The following is a 19173-nucleotide window of genomic DNA, read 5'->3' as shown; positions in this document are numbered from 1 at the left end:
AAAAAAACAGAAAAGCACATTGTATGATTTTTAAATAATTAAATTGCATTTTATTGCATGAAATAAGTATTTGATCACCTACCAACCAGCAGGAATTCTGGCTCTGACAGACCAGTTAGTTTTTCTTTAAGAAACCTTCCTACTTTGCACTCATTACCTCATAGAATCATAGAATGGTAGACTTGGAAGGGACCTACTGGGTCACCTGTTCCAACCAACTGCTCAAAGCAGGATTCACTAAATCATCCCATACAGATGTCTGTCCAGCCTCTGTTTGAAGACTTCCATGGAAGGAGAACTCACCACCACTCGTGGCAGCCTGTTCCACTCATTGATCACCCTAACTGTCAAAAATAAAATTTCTATATTTTTTCTAATATCTAATCTGGGTCCCCTCTCATTCAGTTTCTTCCCATTGCTTCTAGTCTTTCCTTGTGCAAAGAAGAATAAAGATGATCCTTCTACAATGTGACAGCCCTTGACTAAATGACTAAGTATGGAGTGAACAAGGAAACTGATAGGCGGATTCATAAATAGCTTAGTGATCATAAATGGCTGCGCATCCAGTTGGAAGAATGTCTCAAGTGGGGAACCACAGGGTTCTGTCCTGGGTCCTGTATTGCTCATCATCTTTATCAATGATTTAGATGAAGGAATTGAGAAGAGAGAGAGAGGATTCTAAAAGATATAAATAAAGATTCAAAAATATATAAATAAACTGGAGCAGTGGGCAGCAACTAACAGAATGTTTTTCAACAGGGAAAAATGCAAAGTACTACATCTGGGCAATAAAAATGAAAAAAGAATATACAGAATGGGAGGAATAGGGCTAACCAACAGCACATGTGAAAAAGACTTGGTCATACTAATAGATCATTAACTGAACATGAGTCAACAGTGTGATGCAGCAAAAAAGGCAAATGCAATTCTGGGATGTATTAACAGAAGCATACAGTCTAGATCACGTGAAGTCATTATTGCCTCTACTCCTATTTGGTCAGACCTCATCTGGAATACTGTGTGCAGTTTTGGGCACCACATTTAAAAAAAACACATCAACAAATTGGAGCAAGTTCAAAGAAGAGCGACCAGAATGGTGACCGATCTGCAAACCATGTCCTATGAGGAATTACTGATGAGTTATGTATTGTAATCAAGGAGTGGCCGATAATACAGGACGATTTTCCCTCCTCACTAGTTTCACTTTCCATAGATCACTGTTCAGCATGTGTCTGGGGGAGGAGCAGCTGGGTGGTCTGCTCTCTGCAGTGAGGCTGCTAGAGGGGGAGGATTTGTTACTGTGTGATGAGGGCTTCTTCATGTGGATGGGGGAGGGCCTGTAGCTATGGAGGGTGGGGTTGTTGCTATAGAGGGCATGTTTGGAGTAGAGTAGGAGGTTATGACCAGTTCTCATTTCAATGCCATAACACTCCCCCTTGGACGTTCTGTTAAGAATATCTAGAAAACCGTGCAAACTAGTGACAGAAAGTAAATTGCTTATTGTCATAATTCTGCAGCCCAGATATGTACTGAGATTATGTGAAAAGCCCGGACAACCCCTTTAATATTAAGGAGCAAATAGAAAGGAGGGAATCTATTTACGCTGCAATGTATCTACAGAGTGATCTTGTACATGGATGGTAAAAAGAACAAAATTGACAAAAAAAATATTCTTCCATTTTACAGCAATCAAATAACACTGACAAAGGAGAACAAATATTTAGTGATCTGGCAAAGGACAAAAAGTACTATATGCAAATAAGAGCACGACACCGACATAGACTTAGCAAGTTTTGGGGAGAATGGAGTAAACCAGTATTTATAAATGAAGGTATTTAATGTTTTATCCAAGAAACTTTGTCTTTTAAATGTATTCTGAGCAGCAAAGAAAAAAATATCAAATTTTACATATTCTGTACTTGCCAACAATTTCATTAAAGAAGCACTCCGTAAATAAATTTTATCCATTAAACCTTTCTCAATTTAGCTGTAATGTAGTATAGTTATATTAAAGTATAGTACTTATCCATTGCTGTTTTTGCCAGATTCCAAAGTCTCTCTGGTCCATTTCTGATTCTTTTGACTTCAAATCAGACTTGTCAGATCACGCAGTCACTTTCAGAATGTAAGCCTATGGAGTTATACTGAGCTTGACATGACTTACATTAATAGAAATAGCACCACTCCACACCGCAGTCAATGTATTAGCCGGGCAAGGCGGTAGCATTGCTCAGAAGAGTACTGTAGCAATTTTAGAAACCCAGAAAGATGACAATTGATAAGTCTTTAAACACAACTACACAATATTACATGTTTAGAAAAGTTTCGGGGATAACATTTTTGACGGGAATGCTTCTTTAAGAGTTACAATGAGAGGCAATGGCCTAAGTGTGTAATTCACTTTAATTAAATAGCTTGAAAACGCATGCATATGGAGCGCCCCGCGGGGCCTGGGGGTACTCAGTACCGGACCCGTCGACATCCATGGGGGACGGTGTCACGGCGGCGACCCGGTCCGTGTCCCAGAGGCATCCAGAAATAAAATAGGGGAAATTCGTGTGGTATTTATGTGGTAAAAAAATGCAAATAAATTTATTAGATGGTGAAATACGTGACGCCACCTGTGGTATTCTAGTCAGAGGTGACCAGCGCTGCGGTGTTGCTTCTCTGGGATGGATGTTGGGCGCAGCTATGATGCTGCAGCCCTCCACAGGTAGGGCTGTAGTCCCAGGGCAAAGATGTTAAATAAATAGTAAAAGTGGCTGTAAACGTTGGGGTGCAGAGAAATGAGAGAAAGACACAGAGAGGTGCAGTTTCTTTACCTTTTACTGGTAATAGGTTGCAGTCCGGAGTACCACATACAGGTGATGGAATGAGTCCGTCTCGCCTGGAGGCATTCAGGGGATCCACCTTGCCAGGTGGGGATTTAGGACCTTCCTTTCTGCGCTTTGTGTGAGTGTCTCCGCTGTATATAACTATGATGCGACCCTCTATTCGTGATTGTCTCACTAACCTGTACGGCTGTCAGCGTGAGCCTATTCCACGGGTACCGTTCTCTTCACCGTCGACCCCGGTCTCCTTATCCGCTGCCGTGCCCTCAGGTGATCTATGTGCACAGGAATTTACAATCCCCTGTACTTTCAGATTCGGCTATCAGGACTTACAGCTCCTGTCAGCCTAAGACTCTGATGTCCCTTTTCTCTTTATTAGCGCTTCACTCAGGGGTCTGCTATATGCAGTATTTTAGCTTCCCTAGAGTCTCTTAGTCTCTGCTCTTGTCCTTTCCCTCTTCATAGATCAGCTCTGCCTATCGAGCTCCTCTCAGATCAGCTGCCTGTCTTCGTCTGACAGGATCTTCCAGAAAGATCTCTTTACCTCACCTCCTCAAGTTGTAACTGTCATTTTTTCCTCACAGCTCACAGCTGTATCATTTCCATGACATCCCCTCAGCTGACTTCTAGCTGACTCACCAACCCCCTCTGCTGGCCAGAATTTATAAGCATCTCCCTTTTCTGACCTGCAGAAGGAAATTGTGATTAAATCTATGTTGCTTGGCATGGGGGTCCCTTTCTGCCTCCAGGCATGACTTTACCCATTAGAGGGAGGTAATGTCACTGTGACAATCGGACTCTGGGGTGTCACACAAGCATGCCACAATTTGATGTTTATATCATTATTGGATATAACAGCCACCATACAAGACAGATAGCTGTCGGCCCAATAAAAGTTTGACTGACAGCTATCTTTCCTGACTCCCCAATACACACAAGCTGAGCATTTGTATGTTCTAAATGAAAGAGTCACTGTTAAACTTCTCTGGCAGTTCTAGGATCTTCTAGGAGAATACAAAGATTGCCAGTTGAAATTCAAAAAGCCAGGTTCTTCTCTTCGCTGAGATTATCTGTCAAGAAAGAGTCAAAAGACCGTCATACACATTAGACTGTTGTCCAGTTCCGCCAATATTGGCCAGTTCATCTGACTTTAGTCTGACTCTTTAGTCTTTAGCCTCAATTCATCAAGATCAGCCACTTTCTCACCTGTCTTGATGAGGTTAGAGGGTAGAAAGGGGAATATACACCCCTGGAAGAAAGCAGGCAAAATGTGCTTTGTGGTGAGGGATGCAACTAGCACTTATGTTTTTCTTTGCCTTCATTTAGCTAACTTTTGACTGCTTATACAGCAACTTTATTAATGCAGCACTTGACTGTTCTTTATGTAAAATGCCTAATAGGCATTGATATACCTCTTTGCACTATGCACTTTGTGATCTAATTGTTTTGTTTAGGCACTTTATGATACCATCTTACACTCTATGTGATCACTTAATTTGTTACTATTTAATATTGAATCCTGATATGTAATCCTTTAGACCTTTGTATATTTCTGTGTAGATATAATACATTGTATTTCCTGACCCTTGGATACTTGTGGAAAACTTGTTGTAGGTATACTTTCCCACCTATTTCTAATTGTATCAGAAAATTATTTAAACTATTAATATATAATTCTACACAAAAAACATTATAGATTTGTCTATTTGATTTAACCATATGGATAACTAAGCTATGCAGGATTCAAATCAGTAGTTTATATATCTTTTGACAAGGTGCACCTTGTTTTTTTCTTATTTTTTATTTGTAATAATTAATAAAGAATTGATTTGATCATTATTCTTGTTAACACTCCTTGACTCTGGATCCCAAGCCACAGTCTGTATTGATTTGTGTTATATGAAGTGTGACCTTCATGTGTAAGGTCTTTGGGCTAGGCTAATATGTCTGATGAAAGAAACTTAGAATTATATCCATGTTTTCCTCTTTTCATTTTTGTAATATATTTCTATTTTGTTATTAGATGATAATGTCTTTCCAGTTTGGATTTTTATTGCAATTGTACCAGCAATTTTTTCTGCTCTTGCTTTCTACCTGTGCAAAAGGTAACACATTTTTATTAATTTGGTCTAAGAAAAGCTCTTGTAGCGCTTGTCCTTCATATTTATTCATATTTAAGGAATCTGTCAGTAATATCAACCACACCAAGCCGCCTATATGACCACGGAGGTCTTAGAAGTGTAAATCTATTAACACCTTTATATCTTTTAACTGCTTAATTCCTGAAAAATTAGTGATGAGGAATTTAATGGGTGTGACAGTGCACTTAAGAAGACACTGCCCCCTGAGATTGTTTTCACTCCTAGCACCAGCCTCTTTAGCTTCATTTTTAACTCACTGTCTGATTTCCTTGCCTAGCACCTAATGTACCATATGTAGTAAGCTATCAGTTAAGCAAAAGGGGCTGGTGCTGGGTGGGGAAATATTCTTGGGTGGCAATGTTTCTTTAAGCACCCTGTCATGCCCAGAGTACCTAACACTGCATTTGTGTAAGAATTACAATGCTAGTTTTTCATAACTGCATCAAAATCTTAAAGCTATAAATGTGTTAAAAAGCGAATAACATTATTTCAGTGCAATATTATCTGTCATGATATGGAATTTATTAGGCAGTAAATGAACAGTCAGTTCTTAAAGATGATGGGCAGCACACAAATAGAGTCATGTCCAAAATAGAAGGTCCAATGGGCTGTCCAAATATACAATAATTACTACCTACCAAAGGAAGTCCAATGAAGAACAACTGGTGAACAAATGACAGATGTAGGAACTCAAGACTCATCGAGGTGAGTGAAAATTGAAAGGTAGACCATCACACTAGCAAAAATTGGAGAAAAGGGTAATGCTCACTATGATTGAAAGGTGTTAGAGCCCAGTACATTCTGGCCACAATTGCCTACAATGGACAGCTAGGAAATGGATCATTGAGTATTTAAAAAATTGTTGAGAATTGGTTTGAGAAATATGACAAAGTTCTAGGTTTTAACTTGGTCTCTAACATGCCAAATCTTAATTGAGCATTTGTCGGATGTGCTGGAAAAAGTCTGGCCTTTGAAGGCTTCATCTTGCAGATTAGAGAGTTTATATGATCTACTGCTAACTGTAAAGGGCTTATCTGGTGAGGTGGATATTCTAAGCCACAGGTTTGAATGAACAACATGAACCAGAGTTGAAGGTACAACATATCAGTTTTTTTGTAGAATGACACATGAATCAGCAAAGACTAGCACAGCTGGGTGGCAGGATAAAAGAAAAACAAGCAAAGTGGGTAACACAGATGAAGCAGAGCCATATATGAAGATATACATGTGAACAGTGCTGTAACAGGAAACTGGTATCTTCCAGCAGCAAAGCAGTTAATCAAAGGAATTTGGTATACTATAGCAGAGCAATGGTTAAACACAAAAGTAACTGAGAAGTAAATGCCTCTTCCAATACAGCAATGATCAATAGCAGCAAAGTAACAATAGTAAATGCAAATTGGAAACACAATTGGAGATATGCATTTCCTTGATTGCAGAGGCCAGGTGTAGTTGAAGACTGAGAAAAGTCGTGAGGAGTTGATACTTGCATACTAAGATTTTGGGTTGGATAGCACCTAGCAAATTGGAGTGAGCGTATAACTAATTCTGGTTGTACACTAAAATTCTGATACCTTCTGAAGGATTTGTTAAGCCGATACGCGTTGTGTGGAAAAATACATATATTTGCATAAAAAAATTATGCATTTTTAATATATATCTATAAATTCCTACTTTTATTGACTGTTATAATTTTGGATTATTACCAGCTCACTGGATATTTTTTCCAGAAATGGCAGCGCCTACCAGAATTTTGCTCTTGTTAGTAAGTCTGGTTGTAGCATAGAAGTCAGGAGAAGCTGGGGTGATGTCAGACCCTTGGCTGGATTTGAGCCAAGAGAAGTGCAGCAAATTCCTTGCAAACTCAGCAAATGAGAACAATGCCACTTAATAATCAAGCACCTGACCTCTGACATAGCGGACCCTAAAAAACCTATAGAAATGATGTCAGAAGAGTTTGTCAGTCTACCTAAGAAACCCTGAGTGAAGCACAGCAAAGAAAGGCAGCCATAGAAGGGAACCAGTTGCCGCATCTGTCTAGGGCACCAAAACACCATGTCCCAGCCCTGCCCTGGATCAGAGCTATTTTGATGGTACAAACAGTACACAACATTAGGCATGCAGTTTTAATATAAATTGCCTATCAGTATGTCTTTGGAATCTTGGAGGAAACCGGAGTACCCGGAGGAAAGGAAACCCACGCAAACACGGGGAGAACATACAAACTCCTTGCAGTTTTAATATTATAGCTAAATAGTGTATTTGTTTAAGATAATATATGGTTTGAAATAATTAATTTGGTAGTGATATTTATTTATCATTTATTTTGTAAAATTTTGCATTCACAATTTTAAATTTGACTCGCATATGTTTTGAGGAAAAAAAAATTATTTAAAAAAGTTCTTTAGAACAAGCCTTTGTTCGGTTGAAACCATTACAGTGTTCAGCTGATCACTATCAGTTTGGTTCCTGATGCCTTTTAGGAACAGCTGATTTCAGCCTCTGCAGAAAAAAAAAGTAGTATTAGGCCGGGATCACACATGCTAGAAACTCGGATGAGTCTCACACGTTAATACCCGGCACTACTGCCGGCACTCGGAAGCGGAGCGTGTGGCCACATAGCAATACATGCAGCCACAAGCTCCACTCCTGAGTGCCGGCAGCAGTACCGGGTATTAATATGCGAGACTCGTCCGAGTTTCTCGCATGTGTGATCCCACCCTTACTGTCATGCCTCAGGATTCAATCTGACGGTCCTTTGCTCTTAAGTCAGCATCGCTATCCGGGTGCTGATTTCCTTTTGCCTTTGTCCATTCTTTTTGAACAGCAGGTGTTTTTCATTTCTTATCCAGGTTGTCCTCTCACACTGCAGGTGCTACTATTTAAATTCACCTCCTTCTGGTGATAGTCTTTAGTGGATCCTGTTTGGAGGTCCTACTTCTGATTATCCAGGCCAGTCAGATAAGAGTCCTGCTAGAGTTTGTTTTTTACACTACACTCTCTCTCGATTTCTTAGGAAGTACGTGATACACTCGGAGCAGGTCCTAGTTGCCTTCTCTGTTTTTAACCTTGAGTTTATCCAGGTCATGCTGAAGCTGCTAGGGACTGCGTAACTATACTATAGTTTGTACAGAAACCAGGTTTGGTTTGTGCAGATTTTTCATAGTTAGATCCTTTATCTCTGTGTCTACTACCACGTGTTCATAAAATTTACTTGCTGGCCATTCATATAAGTTAGCTGCTATTTAAACATTGATGGACCAGATTTGCTGGTCTGAGAGAAGCTGTTAGCTTTTGGACATGACTTTGTGTGTGAGACTACACTTTTTGACATCTTTAAGCCCTAGTAAGGCATTTGTACAGAGGTCATCATAATAATGTCATCCTTCTAATGGCACAATGAAGTCTATCTTATCTACCTTCACTGTACAGATGAAAACAATACACTAAAGATTGTGGCTCAAGAAAGCATTTTAGCATTCATTATTTGCAATTCTGAGAGTTTCTGATCTTAATGTTTTATTAGAATTGCTGTTTTCCTTTGTACTCCTATTTTCAGAGCAATAATGTTTTCTGGTAACTACATTGTCTGGTAATTAACTTTGTATTGATTTCTTAAAGAATAATGTAACCTATTGTTATTCTGCAGATATGTGAAAAAACTGCTCATTACGCCAATTCCACATCCATCTCAAAATATTAAGACTTGGTTGTATATGGATCAATCAAATGGTATAAGACTGCAGGTAATTATATGTTTAAGTGCAAAATGCACTTTTTTAACTGTCCATAAACACTGAGACATAAGTAGACAACATGTAAAACAAGGACTAAAGGGGTTGCAAAGATAAGTTATCACCTACAGTTGATAACTTGTTGTTCAATTGTTGTCTGCCCTTTGGGATCCAAGTCATCATCATTAGTGTGACACATAGCGGCGCCTGGGAAGAAGCGGTATAGTTTGCACTGTTCCCAGGTGCTAGCGGCTAAAGGCAGCTCTCATCATTGTCTCCTGCTAGTGCTGAGATCAGCGCAACCAGGAGACAATGATGGGAGTTGCATATAGCAGCTCTGTGACTCCTGTGTATAATAATGAATTAAGTAAAAAACTGCACAATTTTCATAACCAGCAGAGTGAAAGCCCATGGCTCGAGAATCACAGTAATATCTGGGACAATGGACAATATCCCATAAGGTTATCAGGCTATTAATAGCAACTCACAGCTGTTTGCTTAGCCTTTACTGGTGAATTTTCTGGGGACCCAAGAAAAGACATTGTGTCCCCATATAAATTCAAACCAGCAAAGGCTAAACAGACAGCTGTGTGTTGATATTAACTAACATCAGCCCTCAGCCACTCCAGAAAAGGCACATCCGAACCAAATCTGGTGCATACCTCCGCTCTTCCCACTTGCCATGATGCAGTGACCTTGAAAAAGACACATCACTGTGTCGATACGCGTGGGTTTAGAGGTCACATGTAACTTAGCCGTATGCCTGTATACTCCCGGGAACCAGCTGGTATTATGCTAGGGAGGGGAGGTTTTTCACTTAAACCCCCAGGATCTGGTTTGCTGATAAAGCGCTGGTAATATGGTGATAAGCTGTTATATCTTGGCATAATGTTTGTCTATATTACTTTGTAATTGCAGCCTTTACCACCAGGGTTTGTTGAATAGCACTGGTTATAGAGGATTAATTATAAATAAATAACACTAGGATATTATGAGTGTGATTGCACTTGCCTGTTAGGTGATGTGAGTAATGATAATTAAGAGATATTTGTCATTATATACGGTTTACTGATTGCACGGCTAATCTTGTGACTCATAGTATTTTACAATTTGATTATATGACCCATTGTCTTTGTTTTGTGATCTGTGTCTGTTTGTTCAGACTTTTTAATTGTTTTTAACATAGTGTTTTTGTCTGCTGTGTTCATTATATTTACAATAAAAATTGTTGAATTTTCTGACTATATTTCTGGTTGGTGATCCCTACTTTTGTGCATATACTTTTTTCTTGTGAGTTTCGATGCAGTGGCAAATGGGGTAATATTTGTGGTCAGCCTTGTATTGTCAGAGGACATCAAGCCCAATGGTTACTAATGGAGAGGCGTCTATAAAACGCCCCCATTACTAAACCCGTAATAAGTTTCACTCTGCTGCAAAGCAGATATAAGCAGATATAAGCAAGCTCCACTAGATGTCAATAGAGTGGAAAGGGATCATGCACACAGATTAAACAGACCTGCTGTGCAGCAGCAAGGCTACCACAAGGTGGCAGCAGAGAAGTCAAACAAGCCAGGTCAAATCCTAGACTGTAGTGCAGTACCAAAGGAATAAGCAAACTCACGGTCAGAGACAAGCCAGGGGATCAGTAACGGTCAGGAGCAGATGTGCCAAAGACAAGACACAAAAGCAGGTCAGGGTTCAATCCGAGTTCAAGTACCAAGAAGTCCAAAACACAAGACGATACATGGAGTTAGGACAGCGAGAGGGGAACAACACAGACACGGGTCGAGTCAGGAATAACAGCAGGACAAATCAGGATGTAACAGAGTCAGCTACTTAGGCCGTATGCAGAACTATAACTGACATCGCCTGTAGGAAGAAGCGACAATAAGTAGCAAACCTGAACCCAAACAGAGGCTTAGAAAGGTTAACCCAAGACATGACCAAACCAGGAACATGGAAAGACAGGACTCAAAACCCGATCAGGATCATTACAGTAAGTTTGGAAATAAGCACACAGCAAGAATAAAATCCTTTACTTGAAATAAAAATCAAAACTCTGTTTCACATATTTATTTAAAAATAAAAAACAAAATTATATTCAATTTATGCCTAATTGAAGCCCTTGTCCCCTGTAAAAAACAGAAAATAATAATCATTTCCCTCACCTGTCCGATGTGTTAACAATGCATAGTGTCCCATGCCGTAATCCATCTCTCCAACATCTGATTTTCAACATGAACAGTGCCATGATGCTACCGTTCAGGCTGAAAAAGAGGACGCAATGAGCTGCTGTGAGCACAGTTCACTGTGAGTGACCCGATGAACTGCGGTGACCTCCATGAGATCAGCTGATAATACAAAGGTGACATCAACCCTAACCATATTACCCCAGTTGCCACCACCACAGAGCAAGTAGGATGAAGGAGGCTAAGTGCTAGATTTGGCGCATCTTATGAATGCATGATTTCTGGGGTGGCTGTGGGCTGATGTTGGTAGCCTAGGAGGCGCATCAATATCTGTGGCCCCTTCCCAGGCTAATATCAACCCACAGTTGTATGTTTAGCCTTTGCTGATTTGAATTTATAGGGGAACCCTTTGTCATTTTATCTGGCATCCAAATTCACCAAGAAAGGCTAAGCAAACAGCTGACAATCGTGCAGGAATCCACACAGTTTTTTTTATTCTTTATTTTACACAAGAGGGATACAACTGTGACTGAGTACAACTCCCATCATTGCCGCCCAGTCGTGGTAATCTCAGGGAGACCAGGCGACAAAGATAAGAGCTGCCTTCAGCAGCTGGTGCCTGGAAACAGAGCAAATTGTACTGATTTTCCCAAGCGCTGATACGTGTCACATGGACTGCACATGGATGACACACTGATATGAAACACAGACAGCAAATGGATTCATGGATGTCACACAGATTTCACATGCGTACATATGGGTGGCACACAGACACAGACCACGGATCTCACCAGTACTGGTTTTCCTGTACAGGAGTCACCAGAACATGTGAAGGAGGCCTAAGACTGTGCAATTTTTCAATTACAAAACTCTGTGCGGTTTGGTATGCATGTAGCTATTCTTTCCTAAAAACTCTGGACATAAGGTTCTCTGCTAATCTCTGTACTCTCTGCTTTCAGTGTAAAGAAGTCTTGCAGACATATGGCCAGTGCAACCATCACAGGCTGTAGATAATTTTTTTCAGAGGTTGCTAGTGAACTAGCATTGCATTACCATGGGAGCAGCAAAATGTGTACACTTTTTTTTGTTTTTCATTAGGCAATTTACAGCAGTAAAGAAGCAATAAAATCTGCATCAAAAGCTACATATCTTGGTGCAGATTTACCCCTGTGGAATTTCTCGAATTTTACACTGCTTAGAACATGTATGTGTACCCTTTGAGACTGTACCTTTTTGTGCCAGATACTTGTATTGAGATACCCAAATTTTTTTTTACCAGATTCTGCATGAATATGTGACAAAATTATAGCATGTGGTATTATGTTATTTGAGAGATTAGATGCTTCTAAGGGTGGTTGCTAGAATCGCTTCAGAAGATTTTAATGTATTACCTGAATTAGTTTGTGGTTTTATGGATTTTCAATAAAGACCTCTAACTTTTATCGACTTCCGTTTGGATGTGCAGAATTTCTCAAATTTTGCCCATATAGCAACACACAGTGAACCTATGGATCCATGAGATACTGTATATCCAGGGCCGGACTGGCCATCTGGCAATTCTGGCAAATGCCAGAAGGGCCTGTCTGGTTGTGGCCTTCCTTGCCTGCTACGTTGTTAACATAGTCTGCGTTCTCAAGGCACTCATACTGCTGAGAGTTGTGACGAAACTCAAAGTTGCTGACTCCATCACTTACCCCAGCAGGCCACGGGTTTCATTAGACATATTGGTCTTGTAGTAAATATTGCTTTCTTCCATCTGGGGTAATATTGGAATAATATTAGTAATATATCCCATCTGGTGCTTGGGGACAGTGAAAGCAAGGGCCTGTGTGATTTCAATTCCAAGGGCTGAATTTCAGTACCATGTCTGTACCTGTGTATATACAGTGGGGCAAAAAAGTATTTAGTCAGTCAGCAATAGAGCAAGTTCCACCACTTAAAAAGATGACAGGCGTCTGTAATTTACATCATAGGTAGACCTCAACTATGGGAGACAAACTGAGAAAAAAAAATCCAGAAAATCACATTGTCTGTTTTTTTTCATTTTATTTGCATATTATGGTGGAAAATAAGTATTTGGTCAGAAACAAAATTTCATCTCAATACTTTGTGATATATCCTTTGTTGGCAATGACAGAGGTCAAACGTTTTCTGTAAGTCTTCACAAGGTTGCCACACACTGTTGTTGGTATGTTGGCCCATTCCTCCATGCAGATCTCCTCTAGAGCAGTGATGTTTTTGGCTTTTCGCTTGGCAACACGGACTTTCAACTCCCTCCAAAGTTTTCTATAGGGTTGAGATCTGGAGACTGGCTAGGCCACTCCAGGACCTTGAAATGCTTCTTACGAAGCCACTCCTTCGTTGCCCTGGCGGTGTGCTTTGGATCATTGTCATGTTGAAAGACCCAGCCACGTTTCATCATCAATGCCCTTGCTTATGGAAGGAGGTTTGCACTCAAAATCTCACGATACAAGGCCCCATTCATTCTTTCATGTACCCGGATCAGTCGTCCTGGCCCCTTTGCAGAGAAACAGCCCCAAAGCATGATGTTTCCACCACCATGCTTTACAGTAGGTATGGTGTTTGATGGATGCAACTCAGTATTCTTTTTCCTCCAAACACGACAAGTTGTGTTTCTACCAAACAGTTCCAGTTTGGTTTCATCAGACCATAGGACATTCTCCCAAAACTCCTCTGGATCATCCAAATGCTCTCTAGCAAACTTCAGACGGGCCTGGACATGTACAGGCTTAAGAAGTGGGACACGTCTGGCACTGCAGGATCTGAGTCCATGGTGGCGTAGTGTGTTACTTATGGTAGACCTTGTTACATTGGTCCCAGCTCTCTGCAGTTCATTCACTAGGTCCCCCCGCGTGGTTCTGGGATTTTTGCTCACCGTTCTTGTGATCATTCTGACCCCACGGGGTGGGATTTTGCGTGGAGCACCAGATCGAGGGAGATTATCAGTGGTCTTGTATGTCTTCCATTTTCTAATTATTGCTCCCACAGTTGATTTCTTCACTCCAAGCTGGTTGGCTATTGCAGATTCAGTCTTCCCAGCCTGGTGCAGGGCTACAATTTTGTTTCTGGTGTCCTTTGACAGCTCTTTGGTCTTCACCATAGTGGAGTTTGGAGTCAGACTGTTTGAGGGTGTGCACAGGTGTCTTTTTATACTGATAACAAGTTTAAACAGGTGCCATTACTACAGGTAATGAGTGGAGGAAAGAGGAGACTCTTAAAGAAGAAGTTACAGGTCTGTGAGAGCCAGAAATCTTGATTGCTTGTTTCTGACCAAATACTTATTTTCCACCATAATATGCAAATAAAATGAAAAAAAAACAGACAATGTGATTTTCTGGATTTTTTTTTCTCAGTTTGTCTCCCATAGTTGAGGTCTACCTATGATGTAAATTACAGATGCCTCTCATCTTTTTAAGTGGTGGAACTTGCACTATTGCTGACTGACTAAATACTTTTTTGCCCCACTGTATCTATAGTGCAGTCCATGCAGCTTTGCACATGCATTGCTTTGTGCAAATCCTAAGACATCACAAGTGAACAAGTAAAAAAACCTTTCTATTTCTATGCAAGTTGTAATGTTCCTTAACACATTTAAAACATTATAATTGACTTTCTTTTTTTTCCACTTTTCCAGGCAAATGTTGCAATGCAAAATGAACAGTCTATACCCCTTACTGAAATAGAGATTGTAACAACTTCTTGAGATTGTGATGAGAAACCATGACATATATTCATGGGTTGTTCTCCAAACAAACCAACAACATACCAACATACAAGGAACTGTTTTAAATAAACATACTAGAAAGTCCAAACAAGTCCAAACAAAGTCCAAAGTCCAAACAAACCAAACCAAACCAAGTCCAGTCCAAACAAACCATAAATATATAGATATTTGTAGACTATCAGAACTAAAACATCAAATTTAATACAAAAGGAGAGTCTAAAGCATATACATGGACATATAATTCTGTTTGTCTCGTAAGCCCTATATCTTTTTTTAGAACTATGACCCGTATCTATTTAAAATGGGTAGGATCTAGTGATGAGCGAATATACTGTCTAGCAGCCACAAATCCTGCAGCTGCGTTGACAAAAACTAAATCTCCGATCACGCCAAAATACTATGAGGACACCCGAGCATGCTCGGGAAATCCCGAGCAACAAGTATACTCGCTCATCACTAGTAGGATCCCAAGTAAAGAATTTCATATCAATGCAAGCAAATTGAATTTGTGTGAAAATTCTAGGAATTTGCTGATCCTGCCGAATTTGAACATTTTGCAATACGATTTGCATATATAATCTAAAATAGCTGCCCCATTGTACATGTTGCAGAAGATTGCAGAGACTGCCAGAGACGTCTCATGTGACATTTGATGCAGCACTGCTGTTTTCCCATTAAAATCTCCCAGCAATCATATAGCACATCCAATCAAGAGGGACTACCGCAACCTGTAAAAAAACAGAAGCAGGGAATGCAGCTACAATTTTGTGATGAATATATATTGTGAGATGTCACAGATCCAGGGAAAGCAATTAAACACTGAAAAAACTGTACAGATATTGTGTGTTACAGCATAGAAGTGAAGAACGGCAACTATCTATTTACCCATATTTACATATATTTAGGTCACTGATATTAACTATGACATTTCTAAAGCTGTGATTGTGTTACAGAGCTTGCATACATTGGATAAAGTCCTAGTAGCTCTCAGAGTGCTACACTTATCTCATTAGGGCAATTAGAAGCTTTATAGGACTTTCGATTCACGCTGGTTTCCAAGGTAAACAGCGGGTATCCAAGAGGTGCGCGGCTCTTAGAAACCCACTGTTTACCTTAGATACCAGCTTGCTCGCTGGTCCTGATAGCTGATGAGTCTGTCTATGTGACAGGTCACCAGCGATCAGCCTAACGATGTCCCAGCGATCCCATCCACGTCGGATCGTTGGTGGGATCGCTGGGACATCATTGTGTGTAACAGGGCCTTAATAGTATATGTCATTTCAAATGTTAATACTGCTTCTCACACATAAATGGTGCTCTATAAATTCCCGGAAGAACATATTTGCCTTGTTTTTTGCCTTGTTTTTGGGGTTTTTTTGCACTTTTTTGGAGCTGACCTTTCGGTGTTGTAATCAAACCTTACTTTATTGTTTTTGCAATGATTTTACATAAGTATTTTAATAAAATGAATGAAATAAATATTTTACGTTCTTTTGCTATACCTATGCATTAAAGTGTATGTTGTTTTTATAACTGGAAAAAAAAATTATGGGCTGTAAACAGTTTGCAAATTTGGCACTTTTTATACACTTGTCTGTTTTACCTGCTTATAACACGTCAGCTTTAAGGAATAACAATTTACTATCTTATAAATCCCACTCACAAGTGCAATCATAACAATAAAATCCATGTCATTCACATTGTTCTGTTGATGCTTTGACATAGACAAAAAGTTATGCAAAGTTGACTGTCATTTCAGCCAGTCTTCCATTTTTGGCTCAGGCATAACTGATTGATGTAGTCAGGACCATATATCCAAGCACGTTGAACGTACAATGCCTGAGATGTTGGATTTTCCAATTAAGAATTCAAGATGCAGTGCCGCATAGGAAAGGCCATTGGAAAGGAATCTATAAGGGAAGATACAACATTAAAATCAATTAAAACCCATGCCGCCATAAACCAGTTTAGTCCTTTCTAAAATTTAAGCCCAAAAGCTAAGCAGCTCTGTGTAGAAAAAAAAACATGCAAGGCCTTTACTTGTATTAAAAGCAGCATATAATGTCAAATGACAAATGTGGGAGTAAAAATAATGAAACAACATGGAAAAAAATAATTGAATGGTTCAGAGTAGAGATGAGCGACTTTGCCTTTTTTCGGGTCGAGTCGGGTTTCATGAAACCCGACTTTCGCAAAAGACGGGTCGAACGAAATCGGCTGATTATCGTGAAAAGTCAAAGGCCGACTGAAACACAAAACCCAATGCAAGTCAATGGGGAAACAAAGTCGGAAGGGAGTGGAGGACAGGAAACACACCTACAGTGCCCTTTTGAATGCCAAAAACATAAATTCTTATTACTGAAGCATTTCAACCTTAATTTACTTCATAATACTAGTTACGCACTGAAAAATGGGGGTTATTTGGCTACATTTCTGGGGGGGTAGGGCTGGCTCCAGGTTTTCATGTGCTCTGGGCCAAAGAGCGCCCCTTTAACACATAGCACAACTCATGATGCTCAGATACGGCAGAGAAATAGCAGTATAGTACAATGAAAATACTTCACTTTTTACATCTCATGACTGATATCCATTTTAAATTCTCCAATAGCTCCAAAAACGGACAGTATATTACTCCATACAGTATTATGGCCACCGCATAGTGCGCTATACAGAGTAATGAGGCTCATATATTTCTCCATACAGAATCATTGGTCCCATATAATGTTTGAAACAGTATATGATGAGCTCCACATAATGCTACAGTTTATGATGGTCCCCATGGATGAAGCTGCACTGTCTTATGGGCCCAAATAATGCTCCATATATAATGGGCTCCATTTCTAATGCTCTAGTGTATAATGGGCCCTGTAAATGCTGCTCCAGTGCCTGATGTCCACCTTTGGAATGCTCCAGTGTATGGTGGGCCCCATATATCATTCTCCAGAGTATAGTGCTCCCAAAAAATAGCTGTCCCAACATTGAAAACAATTAAATAAGTCTCCTCAAATAAGTCTCCTCGCTAGGGAATCCCTGTACTAGTCTGGGCGTACAGAAGTGATGACATTGCGCTCTCTGATCAGAATGTCTCTGTCAGGAAACACGGAAGACGTCATGGCAGTGGAGCAGGGAGAGGTAAGTATTTCAACTTTGCGAGTGCTGTGATCCTGAGCAACCAGGGGGGGCCCACTCGTTGGCGATGGCACTGGCACAGGGCTCCTCATAGTACAGCGGGGTGTCTGACGGCGGGTGGGCCGAACCTGCACTTTCATCTGCACCTTCCTCTTTGTCACCGTGTAAGGTGGTACAGTATATGGGAAGGGTAACCTGAGTTTCATCAGTGTCAGATTCTGGCTGTGTAGAGTGCAAGGGGAATGTAGTGGTCTGGGTCAATGTACCAGCAGAATCATCTAGCAGTGGCTGGGCATCAGTGCACTTGTGGCGCCCCAGGAGTGCGGTCGCCACAGTGGCATTACCTTCCTCCTAGGGAGTGTGATGTCATGCTTGGGAGCAACGAAGGATCTCCCTCGCAGTTAAACCAACAAACAACACATTTCCCACTCCAGGCCAGCAGGGAGACCTCTGAACCTGACTGCTCAGGAGCTGCTTTCTGTGGTCGGAAGGAGGTAAGTTAGGGCAGTCTGTGAAGGGAAGGGGAAGTGTGTGAACGTTAGAAGGGCAGCTAGAGGATGAGCAGAGTTAAGGCTCACTCCTAGCTGGAGCGCCTGGTCCGGATTCCAGTCTCCGAGTTTGTAGGGACACTGACGTTCCTGCAGCCGAAACCGGAGGAAGTAGCAGTTGTAAATGCTCTGTAACCAACTAAGGCTTGGAGGTCGCAGCATCGACGTGTGGGAGCCAGAAGGAAAAGGCTACGGCTGCCTGCCATACGAGAAAGTTCCAAAAGAGAGTCAACAGGGGGAACTTCTTTGAACTCAGCACTGCGAGTACCTCAGATAAGCGCTAGAACGGAGGCCACACTACCAATCTGCAGAGAGAGAATTCCAAATTGGCTTCCAGGATAACCAACTCCTTCTCCATCTGTACTCTGGGTCCTGGACGGCACTTACCAAGTACAGGTAAAGGAACTGCAAGACTGTGTCTGTCATCTTTCTCCTGCGCCTGGCACACGGCTCTGCTACATCCTGCACTGCACACCATCTACCAACTCTTTCATCTGCCCTGCGACTACGGCCCTACCTGTGCAGGGCTTCTACATCTTAGCTGCACCACAACATCTGTCCCAGAGAAGCGACACTGCAGCGCTGGTCAATCTAATCAGAAACCACAGGTGGCGTCACGTATCATTCACCTATAAATGTAATTCACCCCTTTGCATGGATGCCCAGGGCCACGGAACGGGTCACCACCACCGTGACACATCCCTGTGAGACACCGACCCGGTACCGATTAACCCCACTGCCCTGGCTGGCCACCCACACTCCATGTCAGATTCATCTTGGACTGGCGAATTCACAATTTGACTTGATAACCCAGGCATGGTATGATAGAAAGAGCTACATGGACTAATGTGAAGTG

General features: G+C 41.0%; 1 protein-coding gene across 1 annotated transcript in view; it reads left to right on the top strand.

Annotated features, from left to right (window-relative positions):
- Positions 1 to 16141, top strand: part of LOC141080593 (interleukin-5 receptor subunit alpha-like) — a 123670-nt gene extending 107529 nt beyond the window's left edge. Inside the window, exons 8-11 of the mRNA XM_073565920.1 lie at positions 1687 to 1831; positions 4855 to 4936; positions 8622 to 8718; positions 14551 to 16141. Coding sequence (XP_073422021.1) covers positions 1687 to 1831; positions 4855 to 4936; positions 8622 to 8718; positions 14551 to 14619 — 393 coding nt within the window. The 3' untranslated portion in view covers positions 14620 to 16141. The remainder of the gene's footprint in view (positions 1 to 1686; positions 1832 to 4854; positions 4937 to 8621; positions 8719 to 14550) is intronic.
- The last annotated feature ends 3032 nt before the right edge of the window (positions 16142 to 19173 follow it).

Source organism: Dendrobates tinctorius, unplaced genomic scaffold, assembly GCF_039654945.1.
Source record: "Dendrobates tinctorius isolate UK_male_01 unplaced genomic scaffold, ASM3965494v1 ptg000016l, whole genome shotgun sequence".
Lineage (NCBI taxonomy): Eukaryota > Metazoa > Chordata > Amphibia > Anura > Dendrobatidae > Dendrobates > Dendrobates tinctorius.
This window is presented reverse-complemented; position numbering and strand designations above follow the sequence as displayed.